The sequence below is a fragment of the Salmo salar genome, chromosome 03, assembly GCF_965601325.2.
Source record: "Salmo salar chromosome 03, fSalSal1, whole genome shotgun sequence".
In the NCBI taxonomy this organism is placed as follows: domain Eukaryota; kingdom Metazoa; phylum Chordata; class Actinopteri; order Salmoniformes; family Salmonidae; genus Salmo; species Salmo salar.
Window position 1 is genome coordinate 25878199 of NC_138293.1, and position 17397 is coordinate 25895595.

General features: G+C 48.1%; 1 protein-coding gene across 5 annotated transcripts in view; it reads right to left on the reverse strand.

Moving 5' to 3' along the window:
- Positions 1-17397, reverse strand: part of LOC106599374 (E3 ubiquitin-protein ligase RNF220) — a 192004-nt gene that overhangs the window by 35858 nt on the left and 138749 nt on the right. For all 5 annotated transcript variants that reach the window (XM_014190580.3, XM_014190578.3, XM_014190577.3 and 2 more), the window contains exons 3-5: positions 13052-13181; positions 4898-4952; positions 1824-1919 (exon numbers count right to left, since the gene is read on the reverse strand). In XM_014190580.3, the coding sequence (XP_014046055.1) occupies positions 1824-1919; positions 4898-4952; positions 13052-13181 (281 nt within the window). The remainder of the gene's footprint in view (positions 1-1823; positions 1920-4897; positions 4953-13051; positions 13182-17397) is intronic.

The following is a 17397-nucleotide window of genomic DNA, read 5'->3' on the forward strand; positions in this document are numbered from 1 at the left end:
GATTTGAGATTTTAAGATTGATTCAAATTTGTCTCAAGCAACTTGTAGGGTAAACTAGTTCCATGCATCATATCTAAACCTAGTTTTTTTTTTGCAGACAATACTAATAGTACAAACTTTTTATTTCATTTCATGAAAATGAGTGTTTCATAATTTTCTCATCATATGAAAGTGACATACGAAATAGGCTATGAATTCTATGGGTTAAATGGGACCACCTATTTTTCTTCTCCCCTCTCTTTCAGAGTGGGTAGGCTATTTGCTGACACCAGCAGGGCCATTCAAGGCAATGGATGGATGCCCACTCATTGACAATGGCACAGAGTGTGGGCACAAGTTCAAACTCCTAGCGAGTGGATCGTCCATCATATACCAGAGAGGCCTCTTACACTGACACTTGAGTTGTGCTCATATACAACCTGCCCATGATATGATGATCCACTATGCAGCATCCCAAATTATACCCTACTCCATACTTAGTGCATTACTTTTGACCAGGGCTCATAGGACTCTGGTCAAATATAGCACACTATACAGGGAATAGGGTGCCATTTTGGATGAAACTATCTAAATGGCTTACACAACCACATGATAGCTCATGTTACGAAAAAAAAAGAAAAAAAAGCTAACATTTAAGGGGGGAAAAGCATCTGTTTAATCGTTTGCATGAAATGGTTTCAGCAGCAGCTTTACTAATGAAAATATATACTTTCACCACAGCCCCTTTAATAGGCGTGTCAATGTATGGATATGATGTCTTACACTTCATAGCTCTTACTTTATGGTATAAGGGAAAAAGCCACTTAACCCAAATAATAAATCATTGCCGTATGAGTTTGAAATACCAAACTTTGAGATGTAAAAATGTTTTAAGCTCCATCATAACCTTATAACTTAGGTTAAAACACTGTGCTGTATGAAGCAGTTTAATCCTAACTAATCTATGCCAGCGTCCCATACGCCACCCTATTCCCTATATAGTGCACTACATTTGACCAGGGCCCATAGGGGTCTGATCAAAAGTAGTACACTGTGTGTGGAGTAGGGTGCTGTATGGGACGCAGCCTATCTGTAGTGGTGAGGCCTCCAGCAGAATGAGGTGGGGAGACATGTCAAGGACATGGTGGACCAGAAGAGATACCATCCAGGCTTAGGGAGCATAAGAGCATTGCTTGAGGTAAATTGTGGGTGATTACCTATCTGAACAGGGAAACACATTACAGCCTGGGCAAATCTTTGCCAGAGATAGTGGGAGGATTGAGGTGCTGCATTCCAAATGACACCTTATTCCCTATACAGTGCACTACCCATGGGCTCCGTCAAAAGTAGTGCACTATAAAGGGAATTGGGTGCCATTTGGGACACATCCAGGGAGGATAGAGGGAGGTAGGCAGCTGGGCTGATGCCTGATCCACTCCATGATAAGATGTGAGAGCCAGATGATTGGCTGAGTCAATGCTGTGTGTTCAACACTAAAACAACAAATTACCACCTCAACATCATCTCGACCATCGCCGCATGAGTCTGTCTAATGTGAATCAGTTTAACCTCCCTAACAGAGAGTAGCAGGGTACTTTTTGTATGTTGCTATTCTTCCTTCGACTTTTCCTTTTATTTTCCCAGAAGTACATTTCATAGTGGCTTTAATCCATATTTCTTGTCATGTGACAGGATATGAAAATGGGATTATGATGCTTAATATGTGGGCCAAGAGCAACATCCTGGTTTACGTCCCAGTTAGCACCCTATTCCCTACATAGTGTTCTACTGCCATTTGGAATTCATCCTGTTTCTCCAGGCAGGGCACAGAGCAGGCAGCTCACCTGGTATCTGTCGGAGTGGTGGGCATCTTCAGAAGAGAGAGGGGAGACCACCGGCGACTCTCCCTCGCGTTTGATGTGCACCGACAACAGCATAGACTGGGGAGAAAGAGCAGGACAGTTGTTGTGAGAGGAAGAGAAGAGGGGGAATGCTGCAGTGGAGGATTGGAGGAGGACACAAGCCAACATTACAGGACACCTTGGTCATCTATAAACCTCTTCTGACAGCCTCCAAAGAGCCTCCGACATTACAGGCCTGCCCCACTGACAAACTTAATTGAGTTTATTTCCCAAATGAACAAGAGAAAAGGGGGGAAGAAGGGGGAAGGGGAAATAGTGCTTACTTTACGGGGAAGAGTTGACAGAGATCCAGCTCTTTACAAGACTGCTATGAAATATTTGTATTTACAAAGTGTTCCTATTAATCAAGGAGAGAGGAGAGAGCAGGGGCATAAGTGGCCGACAACTATAATCTAATATTAATATGTGAGAAATGGCAGACCCCTAGTGCTGGGACAGTAAATTAAGCATTATGCATGTCTTTTTATTCTTCGGGACGGCAAGGTCACGGAACTGCTGTTTATTTGTGTGGCTTTTATTCATTGATGTAACTGGAATTGTTAGCTACTATACAACATTATAACGTTGCATTTTGAATGCCTATGTGTCAATTAGCACAAGCTTCTGATAACTACTACTTGTTATTCTACTTGAGTGTAATGGTTTGTAATGTGTTGACTAATTAACAGATTGAGGCCAGCGTTAGATACAGGAGGTGCCATGTTAGATAACGTGTTCATCTCCCCTCATCTTGTCTTGCCGTACCGTTGCCCCCTGACCTCGAGGATTAAGAGGCACAGGGCTGACACGGAGTCGCTATGGCGATGGCGTGGTTGAGAGGGGGCGGGTGGCCGTTGTGGCAGCTGTGAAGTGGGAGAGGTTAATCCGCTTTACAACCGGTAGGAAGGTCTGGAAGGCAGACTGGGCACAGGAAGCAGCAGCCCCTGTGATCTCTAACCAGCTTCTTCATTTTTCACACGGTGTGTCGGAATACTAAGCACCTACTGGGGAATGCTCAGTCACGCCTCGCTCAGATGGCCTGTTCTGTTCCCCTCACCCCCAGTCCCTGTTCAATCCCTGTTCCCTTACTCCCATTTTCCCCACTAACCACGATTACTCCTGTTCCCCAACCCCTGTCTGTCTGATTCTCCCCTAGCCCCTGTCTGTCTGAGTCTTCCAAGACCATGTCTGTCTGATTCTCCCCTAGCCCCTGTCTGTCTGAGTCTTCCAAGACCATGTCTGTCTGACTCTCCCCTAGCCCCTGTCTGTCTGACTCTCCCCAGTCCCTGCCTGTCTGACTCTCCCCAGACCATGTCTGTCTGACTCTCCCCTAGCCCCTGTCTGTCTGACTCTCCCCTAGCCCCTGTCTGTCTGACTCTCCCCAGACCCTGTCTGTCTGACTCTCCCCTAGCCCCTGTCTGTCTGACTCTCCCCAGTCCCTGCCTGTCTGACTCTCCCCTAGCCCCTGTCTGTCTGACTCTCCCCAGACCCTGTCTGTCTGACTCTCCCCTAGCCCCTGTCTGTCTGACTCTCCCCAGTCCCTGCCTGTCTGACTCTCCCCAGACCCTGTCTGTCTGACTCTCCCCTAGCCTCTGTCTGTCTGACTCTCCCCTAGCCCCTGTCTGTTTGACTCTCCCCAGACCCTGTCTGTCTGACTCTCCCCTAGCCCCTGTCTGTCTGACTCTCCCCAGTCCCTGCCTGTCTGACTCTCCCCAGACCCTGTCTGTCTGACTCTCCCCTAGCCTCTGTCTGTCTGACTCTCCCCTAGCCCCTGTCTGTCTGACTCTCCCCAGTCCCTGTCTATCTGACTCTCCCCAGACCCTGTCTGTCTGACTCTGAACTAGGCACCATCAGAAGGTAATAGTGAGGTAGGGTGAGCCTCATAGCTTGTATTGATAAAAACCTGTCTCCAATCTCCATTAAATATTTTTTATCAAGTTCATCCATTTCATCTCAACCCAGTAAATGTCTTCTGAAATGGCAGTTGAATGAAGAGTAGTGGAAACACTGTTGAGCACATTAAAGCGTGTCTTTGAAGATGTTAAAGATATTAAAGGTCCCCTTTTACCAGACAGGTACAGTGATCATTAAGAGACAGACATCCTTCATAGCATCTTTACCCTCCGCAGGGACACATACCATCAGCAAATCTTACCTTTAATGGCAGAGGGACGATCAAGCTCTCCCCCAGTGCCAACTGCGGCTTGCTCCAGACTACACTTTAAAAAACTCTCATATCTCTTTCTCTCTTTCTGTCACTCTCTCCCTTTCTCTCTCTGTCACTGACTATCCCTCTCTCTCTTTCTCCCTCTCTATCTCCCTTCCCTCAGCACATCCAGTGAGGGGCCTGAAGAACAGTGCCCCTGCCTGTCAGAGCTAAATGTGGCAACATTGAGAGAACATGAATGAAACCTCTTATTAACATAAGAGAGACATACCCTGTCCCAGCGGACTACAGGGCTGCTATGTGGCTTGAAGTGAGTCTCAAAGTGAACACTTTGAAACACTGCGTTCTACTGAGGAGATAGACCCAGCTAGAGTCCCTTTTAAAGTCCTTGGTCTTACAGAGTCCTTTGTCTCCCTATCCGTTGGTTCTTATTGGGTGTTCACACAAACTGCTCTGTCCAGGGTCTATTGGATCTGCTTTTTAATGAGGACTCAGACAGCCATGAAACATAGGAAGTGCATCTATGGCAGCTTCCTCCATTCCCCTCTCCACTGCCTGCTGGAGCACGGACACTCTGCTGATACAGTAGTAGCTAGCTTAACAGCCTTCCTTCCGGAGGATCCTGCTATACCTCTCCTTAAGACACTGCCTTGTCGAGCTCCGCTGGTGTCCTCCCAGTGGAACAGAGATCTAGACCGAAAGTACAGTAGCCTAATAAGGCTCAGATAGTTCAGAGGAAGATTGTTCTGGTAAGGGAGCTGGTCAGTGGAACGATGATGGTCTTATTGGGGCTGTGGAGTCTGAGAGAGATTCTGCTGGTTTATCATGAACGTCTCTGAGGTCCTCTTACCTTAGGAGTTCCTGGAACCACACTGCCGTCCTTGTGTCCGTGTGATGGGTTCTTACTGTAGGAGGAAAGAGGGAGACCGAGTTAAACAGGTTATTGGTGGGTTTGGGTGGGTTTGGGCGTTTCCATTCAAATGGGAGGTGCACTTCGAGATAGATATGTTTCTGATTGAGGTCACATGTCTTTCTAGGATGTTCTTACGCCTCTCTCTCTGTATGTCTGCGTCTGTCCTAATATAAGTGATATTCTTCTCAGTATCCCCTCAGGTGACACCTCGGTCCTCTGTCTCTGTGCAGATGACGCCCCTCTTTCAACACTCAATTCTGCTTAAAGTCACACAGACAGAAAGACAGCACTGTTTCTCCCCTCACTCACTCAGACAAAATGCAATACCCAGGGGACAGCTCAAATGGTCAGTCAGTCATCGAGAAACACAAATCACACTTTTAATCGTCTGCAAGATTCAAACCCGCCTTCCCTCCCCTTTCTCCCCCAGTGCCACTCAATCTGCCCACCCTTGGGCCATGCTGTATTTGAAACAATTACAGCTCAAAGTACGACTGCTAAGCAGATTTGGGATATAATTTTTTTTATTGAAGTAATCATTCTCTTGGATGCTCCAATCCACCCCTTAACCCCCTCTCCTCCTCTCCTCCTTTCCTAACCGCCGTTGCAGAGCCAGTGGCAGGAGCAGGAAATAAATGATTTTGCTGTTATTTGATTTGTCAGTGAAACGCCCCAGGCACTTAGGACTTTGAAATATGTTGAGGACAATTCGCTGGCTTGTAAACATTGTATTAAAGAGGCGGAGGAGAGGAAAGAGAGATGGAGAGAAAGGGGGGAGGTAGAGAGAGGGGGGGGCTGCTCTCCCCAGAGTCTGACCAGCGGGGGCTACATCAAATCACAGCCTCATCGACATTGCGGATTGAAGATGACTGATTACAAGACCGGAAATATTAAACGGGCCGGCTAAAGCATTCGTCGACAATGGGGAGAGACATATCAAATCAGACCTCTCCCTGAGACATGAATATTCCTCATTCCCTCTCCTCCTCCCTGAGACATGAAGATTCCTCATTCCCTCTCCTCCACCCTGAGACATGAATATTCCTCATTCCCTCTCCTCCACCCTGAGACATGAATATTCATCATTCCCTCTCCTCCTCCCTGAGACATGAATATTCCTCATTCCCTCTCCTCCACCCTGAGACATGAATATTCATCATTCCCTCTCCTCCTCCCTGAGACATGAATATTCCTCATTCCCTCTCCTCCACCCTGAGACATGAATATTCCTCATTCCCTCTCCTCCACCCTGAGACATGAATATTCATCATTCCCTCTCCTCCTCCCTGTGCATGAATATTCCTCATTCCCTCTCCTCCACCCTGAGACATGAATATTCATCATTCCCTCTCCTCCTCCCTGTGCATGAATATTCCTCATTCCCTCTCCTCCTCCCTGAGACATGAATATTCCTCATTCCCTCTCCTCCACCCTGAGACATGAATATTCCTCATTCCCTCTCCTCCACCCTGAGACATGAATATTCATCATTCCCTCTCCTCCTCCCTGTGCATGAATATTCCTCATTCCCTCTCCTCCTCCCTGAGACATGAATATTCCTCATTCCCTCTCCTCCTCCCTGAGACATGAATATTCCTCATTCCCTCTCCTCCACCCTGAGACATGAATATTCCTCATTCCTTCTCCTCCACCCTGAGACATGAATATTCCTCATTCCCTCTCCTCCACCCTGAGACATGAATATTCATCATTCCCTCTCCTCCTCCCTGTGCATGAATATTCATCATTCCCTCTCCTCCTCCCTGTGCATGAATATTCATCATTCCCTCTCCTCCACCCTGTGCATGAATATTCATAATTCCCTCTCACCACCCTGTGCATGAATATTCATAATTCCCTCTCCTCCACCCTGTGCATGAATATTCATAATTCCCTCTCCTCCTCCCTGAGACATGAATATTCCTCATTCCCTCTCCTCCACCCTGTGCATGAATATTCATCATTCCCTCTCCTCCACCCTGTGCATGAATATTCATCATTCCCTCTCCTCCACCCTGTGCATGAATATTCATCATTCCCTCTCCTCCACCCTGTGCATGAATATTCATCATTCCCTCTCCTCCACCCTGTGCATGAATATTCATCATTCCCTCTCCTCCACCCTGTGCATGAATATTCATCATTCCCTCTCCTCCACCCTGTGCATGAATATTCATCATTCCCTCTCCTCCACCCTGTGCATAAATAGGTTGGCTGGGGCTCTCCTCTTGGCATTCATTTTATTTTCTTCTATTTTGTTACTTTCCCTGTCTGGCTTCTCTTCCTCCTTCACCCTCTTGCTCTCCATTTCAGTCTTGCTTTATTTCGCTCCTCCTCCCTATCTTCTCCTTTCACTGCGACATGGATACATTTTTATGAGCCTCACAAATGATGCGCCAGGTCGAAGTGACAAAAAAGTCACCCTTGTCATGTTTGCTTTGTGTCCCATGCGCAGCCCCAGATTCAGAGCGGCTTTGGCAAGGCGCTGAAATTGAATTTGCCCAGGTCCTAATCTGACAACGTGATTTGTCAGGCGAGCGTGTCCCCGGAGTGGACGGCTAGAGAGGGGAGGGGGGGGGGAGGGGGGCTCATACAGGAGGTTACAGACGAGGTGTTACAGGAAGGAATCAAGGAAACTAAGGGGACCAACTAAGGTAAACAAGAAGTAGAGATGAGTTGATTTTCAATCAAATCTCAGAAAAAAGAAATACTTATCTTCCTGATAAAAATCCTAACGTGGCCATTGGTTGAGGTTCCGGTCGGTTAGGCAACCAGAGATGGGTGTAATGAATGGCAAGTGAGGGTGGGTTCAACCACTCGTCCTGCCTCCCTTTTCAGGTAATAAGCCTTGTCCCCTCCCCTAGCCCCTCTGTGGAGGCACTCGTGATTGATCTGCCAACACAAATCAGGGATGGACCTTGAAAGGGGATAAATCGCCACACGGGCTCTGTGCTGTTTGTGAGATAATAAACGCACTCACCGCCATCATAAATCCACCAGCCAGGCAGGCAGGCAGTGAAACAGGCAGGTAGGGAGGGCTGTGCCATTGTTTGGGCTGTGTCTCTATCTGTTTCTGTGCTGGCTGTGTCACACTCATCCCTCCACTCTGGTCCGACAGACAGGACAGGAGAACCTACTGCTTTCAGAGCACTGTAACTAATGTACTGCACCATCAATCTGGAAGAGAGACCCCGGCCACACTGGCCATGCAGAGAGACCCACCGGGAGGGGGTGTGGAGACGGAGTGGGAGTATGGCACTTACTAACACAGGCCATGTCTGATTCGTTTAAAGACTAGGCCTAGTAGGAGCCTACACAAGCATTGTGGAAAAGTTGTATTTGTGGGTATTGTACACTTGGAAGGACTCGGAAGGAAGAGTACTGACAAAAAGAATAAACAGTAGTTACATACTCAGGCACCGTGTAATGCAGGGTACAGTATCTATTTCCTGAATGTCGAGCGTTTCTGTTTTTCCCTTTATTACCTTAAAACTCCATAGAAATAATAACAAAAGCTGACTTGTTGTTGGTGGCTGGCACCAGATGGGGAGCGACAACAAGGAGATTCAACATTGGGGTGCTGTTGTCAGTGACAGTGAGGTGACAGAAAGGAGAGAGAGAGAGGGAGGGGAGAGAGGAGAGATGAAAGAAGACAGAAAGAGAGAGGGGTGGATGGGGAAGGAGTGCAGGTGCAGCTTCTTGCGGCTTCTTCACACGTGCCCATTTCAATGAATTTTGATGTCAACGCTCGGGCAAAAAGCTTCCAGCCTGTCATGTCAAACCAATGACATCGTTTTGAAATGAGGAACAAAGCAAGGAGAGAAAATAGACAAGAGATGGAGGGAAAAGGGGAGAAAGAGAGGTTGCCGAAACAAGAGTTGAAATGTGTTTTGTTAATGATAAATGTGAATAGTGTAGCAGATTTACCAAAGAAAAGGGATCTTTTTCCAGACATATAAATCTCCATAAAAGCAGTAGAAGTTCATGTGAACTGAATATGTTTGATATTTCCGCACATGATTTTAATCACTCTTTGACAGCTCTGGCAGAATGCTAAGCTTTCATCTCCTAGACTGTTGGTTGGTAGGGTTAGCAACGGTCAGTTGGCTATAGGGGCCTGATAGGATGCCTTTACAATAACCCCTACACCGCCTCTGCTCCTCCTCTCCCCAGACCTATCCAAACACATCCCACTGAAACCAAGTTAAAAAAAGAAAGGGAGCGAGAAAGAGGGAAGGAGAGAGAGAGAGAGAGAGAGAGAGAGAGAGAGAGAGAGAAAGGGAAGGAGAAAGAAAGAAAGAAAGAAAGATAGAAAGAAAGAAAGAAAGAAAGAAAGAAAGAAAGAAAGAAAGAAAGAAAGAAAGAAAGAAAGAAAGAAAGAAAGAAAGAAAGAAAGAAAGAAAGAAAGAAAGAAAGAAAGAAAGAAAGAAAGAAAGAAAGAAGGATGAAAATGGTCAGAGTTCCAGTCAGGGGGAAGGGGTTGTAAGCTCGAGATAAAGATTGCTTTTCGCTATTCGTGTCGTTCGCCACCCAGCTCTAGCTCGCTCCGTTGGAGGCAAATTGATTATGTGGAGGGGATGGGTGGTGGGGTGGAGGGATATGTAGATTGCTCTGCCCCTGTGAGCAGGCTGATGTGTAAAGGGCATGATAGATTTCCATGTCCATACATGAGGAGTGGAGGAAAAGGATGAGAGAGGCGAGGCGGCCCCATCGGCCAAGGCCACTAGGGAGCCAGCGGCTCTGGCAGCTAGTCCCAATCTCACACACATCCACTCAGGGCCCCTCCTGGGCCCCTGACGGGCCCACACCATCTGCCTAATGCTACATCTTAAACAGCCTCCTCCATTTTACATGCACTCTAGCCTCATTTGGTGCAAAATGAAACGCTATCATTAAAGGGAGATTTACTACAAATTGCCACAAATTCACCATGTCACTTCCAATGATCTGTGCGCCAATGTAACGATGGTGCCTCACCCGGCAACTGTGGCAGAGCAGGAGGAATGGGACAGCAGAGTGGGGTGAGAGAGCGAGAGAGAGAGAGGGAGAGAGAGAGAGAGAGAGAGAGAGATGGATGAAGGGAGGGAGGGAGGGAGGGAGCGAGCAAGAAGGAGAGAGGGAGAGAAAATGAGAGGGAAAGAAAGAGGCAAAGAGAGAGCGAGGCAGAGGGGCAGAGAGAGGAGAGAGAGAGAGAGAGAGAGAGAGAGACAGAGAGAGAGAGAGAGAGAGAGAGAGAGAGAGAGAGAGAGAGAGGGAGAGAGAGAGAGACAGAGAGAGGGAGAGAGAGAGAGAGAGAGAGAGAGAGAGAGAGAGAGAGATGGAAGCCGGAGGACCTCCCTGCTGTCGTAAGGACATACTATACTCTTTACAGATGAGTGGATGGGTCTGGAAGTCCTATCATAGCCTTCTAATCCAACGTCTGTATGGGCTTCCACAGGCTAGGGGCATTGTGGCAGAGTAGAAAAGGGTTTACACAGAGGTAGGGATCACCATCCATCTTGAAAATACTTTTTGGCGATACAGTGAGAGACATTAATGAAATTATGAAAAGCTAACTGACCAGTTTAGCTAACCCCATTACCCGACGTCGCTTTTCACACAGACACAAAAAGATTAAAGCTCCAACACGGTCTGAACGGAGATTCATCATCTAACGGAAATCATTTCTCCCATTAAGCCCAGCAGTGATTGTATTGGAGCTAAACATAGAACTTGGACTGGTAGCCGGGAGCAAGGACATTTTGCACTAGACACTCTCCCCCTCTCCCCTCGCTCTCTCTCTCTCTCTCTCTCTCTCTCTCTCTCTCTCTCCCCCCCTCTCCCCTCTCTCTCCCTCTCCCTCTCCCTCTCCCCCTCTCTCTCTCTCTCTCTCTCTCTCTCCTCTCTCTCTCTCCCTCTCCCCCCCTCTCTCTACCTCTCTCTCTCTCCCCCTCTCTCTCTCGCTCTCTCCCTCTCTCTCTCTTTCTCTCTCTCTCTCTCCCTCTCCCCTCTCTCTCTTTCTCTCCCTCCCTCCCTCCCTCCCTCCCTCCCTCCCTCCCTCCCCTCCCTCCCTCCCTCCCTCCCTCCCTCCCTCCCTCCCTCCCTCCCTCCCTCCCTCTCCCCCTCTCCCTCTCCTCTCTCTCCCTCTCCCTCTCTCTTGGTGCCCCCTCTTCCTCTATGAAGACCTCTCCTACCCCTCCCCCATTTTCCTTAAATCAAGACTAAACGGCGGTGCATTGCCGGGGTATATCCAGGCATAATTCACATGGCAACCGCAATGGGGTTAATGGGACTGGTGCAGGCGAGGCTAAATCACCGGGCCGTGACGCTCAGCAGTGTCCGCCCCTGACAAACCAGGAAGGATGACGCCATTTCTTTAAATAACCGCTGACATCAACCACTAGGGCCCTCCAGGCAGGCTCCCCGTGTCCGCAGAAGAGGGGTTGGAGGAGAGGGTGGCCCGCTGCCCTTTATTAATTATTAAATGATAACTCCTCACTGCTGCATGATGGATAACACTCAGTCAGGAGTCTGGAGAACACACACACACACACACACAACACACACACACACACACACACACACACACACACACACACACACACACACACACACACACACACACACACACACACACACACACACACACACACACACACACACACACACACACACACACACACTGAGAGAGCACAGTGGGGAACATGCCACTGGTGCTATGCGTTACACATGTACTACTGCAGGTGACAGGGATTATTCATTCAGATAGCTAGTGGAGGAGGGCATGCAGGCCCTACGTCAACAAGCTTTGGTTTCCATGAGGAGTGAAGGACTGAGGCTCCTAGCGCTTTGCCTTGGGTGGGTTAATAGGTGTTGCTATAATGCAGGGTGGGTAAGGATCGCTCGGTCACGGGATTAAGGTGAAATATGATTTCAAATGGCAGCCTCCCATCTGAAGGGTTAATGGTTTGATTTATCCAACTGTAAACCTGGAGCTGCATTTCAAATGGCACCCTATTCCCTATATAGTGCACTAACCAGAGCCCTAATGGGCCTTAGTCAAAAGTAGGGCATTGGTAAAAAGTACATTGGTGCACTATATAGTAAATAGGGTGCCATTTTGGACGCAACACAGGGTGACTATTGAAGTGAACCGCTATCTCTCTGCTTTCTCTAGTTGAAGCCTCCACAGTCAGTAAGAATGGCATTGATAGTGTACGTCTACCTCCAGATCTCTCTTATCTACTCCCATACTTACCTTACCATGGACAAGCTCTGTCAAAGGCCAGGAGATGAATGAACATCTGTCAGGGCTTTCTGCAGTTGATTTGTTTTCCTGGCTAACCAAGTCCTCCAAAAACCCAGGTATCACTGCAGTATTAGGGGGAATACCAGGGGCTGGAGAGGGGCTCTTGTCTCTCCAAAAACCCAGGTATCACTGCAGTATTAGGGGGAATACCAGGGGCTGGAGAGGGGCTCTTGTCTCTCCAAAAACCCAGGTATCACTGCAGTATTAGGGGGAATACCAGGGGCTGGAGAGGGGCTCTTGTCTCTCCAAAAACCCAGGTATCACTGCAGTATTAGGGGGAATACCAGGGACTGGAGAGGGGCTCTTGTCTCTCCAAAAGCTTATCCAAAGCTGACGACTAAACAGTACTAGTGTACCCTCTTAGAGAAAATGGTTTCAAAAGGGGTTCTTCCTCTGTCCCCATAGGAGAACCTTTTTGAGTTCCATGTAGAACCCTCTGCGGAAAGGGGTTCTTCAAAGGGTTCTCCTATGGGGACAGCCAAAGAACCATTATACAGCACCTTTTCTTCTAAGAGTGTACCCTCAGTAGAGACATGGAAGAACTGTCATCTACATGGCCCCTTCCTGCCATAACAAATGATGCAGATGTGAAAACCTAGTTGAGTGAGTGATTCAGCTCTATCCCTACAGAGTGTAATGGTCCCAGAGGTGCAGGTATCACTCTGATGCCATGGCTGTGGTGGTGAACTGTGGATTAGAGAGGAGTGGACAGGGAGTGAGGGGATGTCCCTAGTGGTGTAATCTAGGGGTCCAGGAGTACAGCTGTACCCCCTCTGTGTGGTGGAACATGGCAGGGGTCTGACCTGAGGTGCATGTGGGTGAGGCGCTCCATCTCCTGCTCCATGTGGTCCTGCAGCTCTCCTGGACGCAGCAGCACCTGGCAGATAGGACAGATGGGCGTCTGGCTGTCATACAGAGACACCTTCTTCTTACCTGGAGGGAGGGAGGGAGAGAGAGAGAGAGAGAGAGAGAGAGAGAGAGATGGGGAAAGACAGACATAGAGAGGAGGAAGGGAAGATGGAGAGAAAGAGAGAGGGAGAAAGAGGGGAGGAAGAGAGACATCAAGGGAAGCTAGGATGAGATCTGTCCACAGGGCTGTGTCCCTCAGGCAAGCGGGAGGGAGGGAGGGATGGATGGGGCAGCAGGATTAAGTGCCTCAGATTTCACTTTCCTGGACTGAGAATCGCTGGGCCCTAACGCATGTCTCCAGTTACCTCATTAACACTAACAGAGTGAGCGACTGATTGAGCCCAGCCACACTCCATGGATCACATTCTGGCTCTACGTCATTTCAACCATATCACAGCAAAGGCACACTGTACTCATGCACACATGTTTAAAACCCAGAGAAGTCAAATAACGGCTTGAAGGACATACAGTAGTCTATATGATGTAATGAGCCAGTTCATTGTCTTTGTGTGACAGTGTGTGTGTGTGTGTGTGTGTGTGTGTGTGTGTGTGTGTGTGTGTGTGTGTGTGTGTGTGTGTGTGTGTGTGTGTGTGTGTGTGTGTGTGTGTGTGTGTGTGTGGAAACAGGAGTGTATTATGAGTTCTGAGTGTGTGTTTGTATAATCTAGATATAGAGGAGACGTCTGGGCTAAAAGCGTCTCCTAGTAAAAATATCTCCTCTGGATGAAGGGGACTTCCTCCTCGCTCTCTGCTGCTGTCTTTCTGATTCCCATATGGTACCCTATTCCTTATATAGTGCAATACCCCTGGACCCAGGACCCTGGTCAGAAGAAGTCCACTATATAGGAAATAGGGTGCCATTTGGGACACACATTCTGTCTTTGCTGTTTTGGATCCCGTGTCGGCCAATCAGACAGGTCTATTCTTAGACCAGGAACAATGGGCCTACCCTGACACAGGATATCCTGTTGGGGCGGGGTGTCAGGGCGACAACAGTGTAGGTACAGGCAGGCAAGAGGGTGGATGGGTGGCGGGCGACATACACTGTCCCCCTGTCCCCCCTGCCCTCCCTGTCTGTCTGCCCTGTACACTCTTATCCTTATCTGCCCCCTTAACGCCAAGTCTGAACGCTGTGACATCAGGGTTTTACTGAGAGGAAGACAGCTAAACGGTTTTGGGGTTTGAGGTAACAGAATTGTGCCAAAATAAAATAGGTGCTACAGTCAGACAAATAACATCCCTAAGGTTCAACACAAACACACAAACACACACACACAAACAGGCAGGTTTTCTTGGTCCTGCCTGTTTGTGTGCTTGACTCTGAGGACCCTGTCCTCAACAAGCGTCTCGTCCATTGTATACAAATGCAGTTGGACAGGGCTATTACCTGGGAGGTAACCTAGGAACAGGGCAGCAGATCTGGGCTATAACGTCTATAGTCTTAAACATTATTAAGCCATAGCGCTCTGCTCTGTGCTCAGTATAAATCCTTAAGCCCAGAATATCTGTGTCCTTGACTTCAGAGGGCAGTGTTGTATTTGTCTAGTGATGTGATGTGCTGCTACCCTGTTTGAGCTGGTGATGGATCAGTCTCACCTCCCTCCAACACAACACACACATAAACACAGAGCAGAGCAGCATACTGCAGCCAGGGGCCCTCCAGGGGCCAATATCCCTGCCCAGATATTGGCCTGTCACAACTATTTCCTGCAAGAGTACAGACTCATCAGTAAGGAGCTAGCAGGGACAATGTTAGCATGCATCTCTACTGTTGAACACACACACACACACACACACACACACACACACACACACACACACACACACACACACACACACACACACACACACACACCACACACACACACACACACACACACCACACACACACACACTCTGTGGCTCTCAGCCTAACCCCCTTCCTCCCCGCCTGTCTCCCAGTCAAGCGTGCCGGCGCATACTCAACTCCTATTCCCCAGCACTACTACTTAACAGCCCCACACTCTGGACACTTTAAGTGACTTTGAAAAATAGGTAATCGATTACAATTCTGCGTGTCTGTGTTTCTCTCAGCTCCTTCACTCTCCCGCCCGCTGCATCCCTGCACATGTATTTCTCATTTTCTGCCACTACCTTTTCATTTTCCCTCGCTCTGCTTGTCCTCCATCTATTTCTTTCCATTCTTTCTCTCCCTTTTTTCTATTTCTTTCTTCTCTTCCTCTGTTTCTATCCATTCCTCTCTTCCTTTGTCTCTATTTGTCTCTCTTTCATCTCCTGCAGTCTTTGTACCTGTCTCTCTCCTCTTTGCCACATGTCTTCGTTACCTCTCACTTCTCTCCACTAAGCAGTGGTCAGCTTTATTGCCCTGACAAGATCATTTGAGTCATGCCAAAGCAATCACGGTCCGCAACAGTACACAAAGAAAGATCCAATCCCATTCTGTTGCTGATAAAGTGCTTTCAATTCTGTGGGCGATTGCATCGAGAAAACACGTCACTGGACTTTATTGTCCATGGTTGATTTAGAGTTTTTTGGGGGCGATGGGCTTCTTCATATGCTGTTTTAAATGTACGTTTAGCTCATTGTAAATAACCTCACTTTTTTGTTTGTTTGACTGTAGGCTTTCAGTTCTGTGACAATTGTGCAAGTGACAATGCTACAATGTAACATCAACGGTCATTTTGTCAGACAGTGTAGGCTTTTAATGTCTGGATTTTTTAAAACAGAAAGTTAAATATGCTACAAATAGCAATAGAGGTATGTGTGCTCCAGAGGAGAACAGCCGTTATTCTGGTGCTGTTTGTGTGGGAAGAGGTAGACAGGCTATGCGGTGGTCTAGACTCCCTGTCTGTCTGAGGACAATGGAAGTCTGTGTGGTTGTGTGGCCCCTTGCTTCTCGAGTCAGACCCTTTAATTCATCCCTACACAATCAATGGGTTTAGTAATGGAGTCCTGATCACTGCAGCGAGGACCTGTCGGCCCCTTAACCACCTCCGTGTCACCTGTCACCTGTCACACACACACACACACACACACAAACACCACCTAACCTTAGATACATAACCTAAGCTCAGAGAGGAGAGAGCTGTTTGATCTCTGCAGCCGTGGTGTGGTGTGGTGTGGTGTGGGTAGACAGTGACAGAGACAGGGCTCCCTGAGGGCATGTAGGTAGCAGGCACTGTGACAGTGGCCAGGACAGACTGCAGGGCCCAAGCCTCACAGCACTGACTACCATTTTAACACGCCAGGAAAAGTCTGAATTTGTCAATTGTATAAGTTCTGCACATTTCGGGGCGTTCAAAATAACTGCATGAATTATATTGCCAGACTTGTAGTGCATTTTACAAGTAAGAAAACATGTAGGTAAGATTTAAGGTCCCATTAGCTTAAAGCTTATTTGTTTAGTGATAATTACAACAGATGTATGACTGAACTATGTTAGTTCTTCCATCCCACAGAGTCACCATGAGCATGATGGGGCAGATGCTCCAGGATTTAGGGCACAGGAGGTTGGTGGAACCTTAATTGGGGAGGACGGACTCGTGGTAGTGGCTGGAGCGGAATAGGTGGAAAGGTATCAAATACATCAAACACATGGTTTCCATGTATTTGAGCCATCCTCCCCTCAGCAGCCTCCACTGACTTAGGGGTAGTAGTGTGATTGTCTGAAGTGTCTCTGTCCGGGGGCTGTGTTGTGAGAAACTCCTCCCTTCTCTGTGAGCGGGCCTGGAACGGACAGATGGAATTTTGGCCCTAGCTGTGCTGTCATTTCACCAGGGAGCCAGAGAGAGAGAGAGAGAGAGAGAAAGAAAGAGAGAGAGAGAGAGCAGCCAGAGAGCAGTCAGTCTAATGAAAAACAAGCTGACGTGCCTATCTGTCAACCTGCTGACAGATAAACATCAGCCTTAGAGCAGGGGTGATCGCTCTCTCTCTCTCTGTCTGTCTCTCTCTCTCTGTCTCTCTCTGTCTCTCTCTCTCTCTCTCTCTCTGTCTCTCTCTCTCTCTGTCTCTCTCTCTCTCTCTGTCTCTCTCTCTCTCTGTCTCTCTCTCTCTCTCTCTGTCTCTCTCTCTGTCTCTCTCTCTCTCTCTGTCTCTCTCTGTCTCTCTCTCTGTCTCTCTCTCTGTCTCTCTCTCTCTCTCTAACTCTCTCTGTCTCTCTCTCTCTCTCTGTCTCTCTCTCTGTCTCTCTCTCTCTCTGTCTCTCTCTCTGTCTCTCTCTCTCTCTCACTGTCTCTCTCTC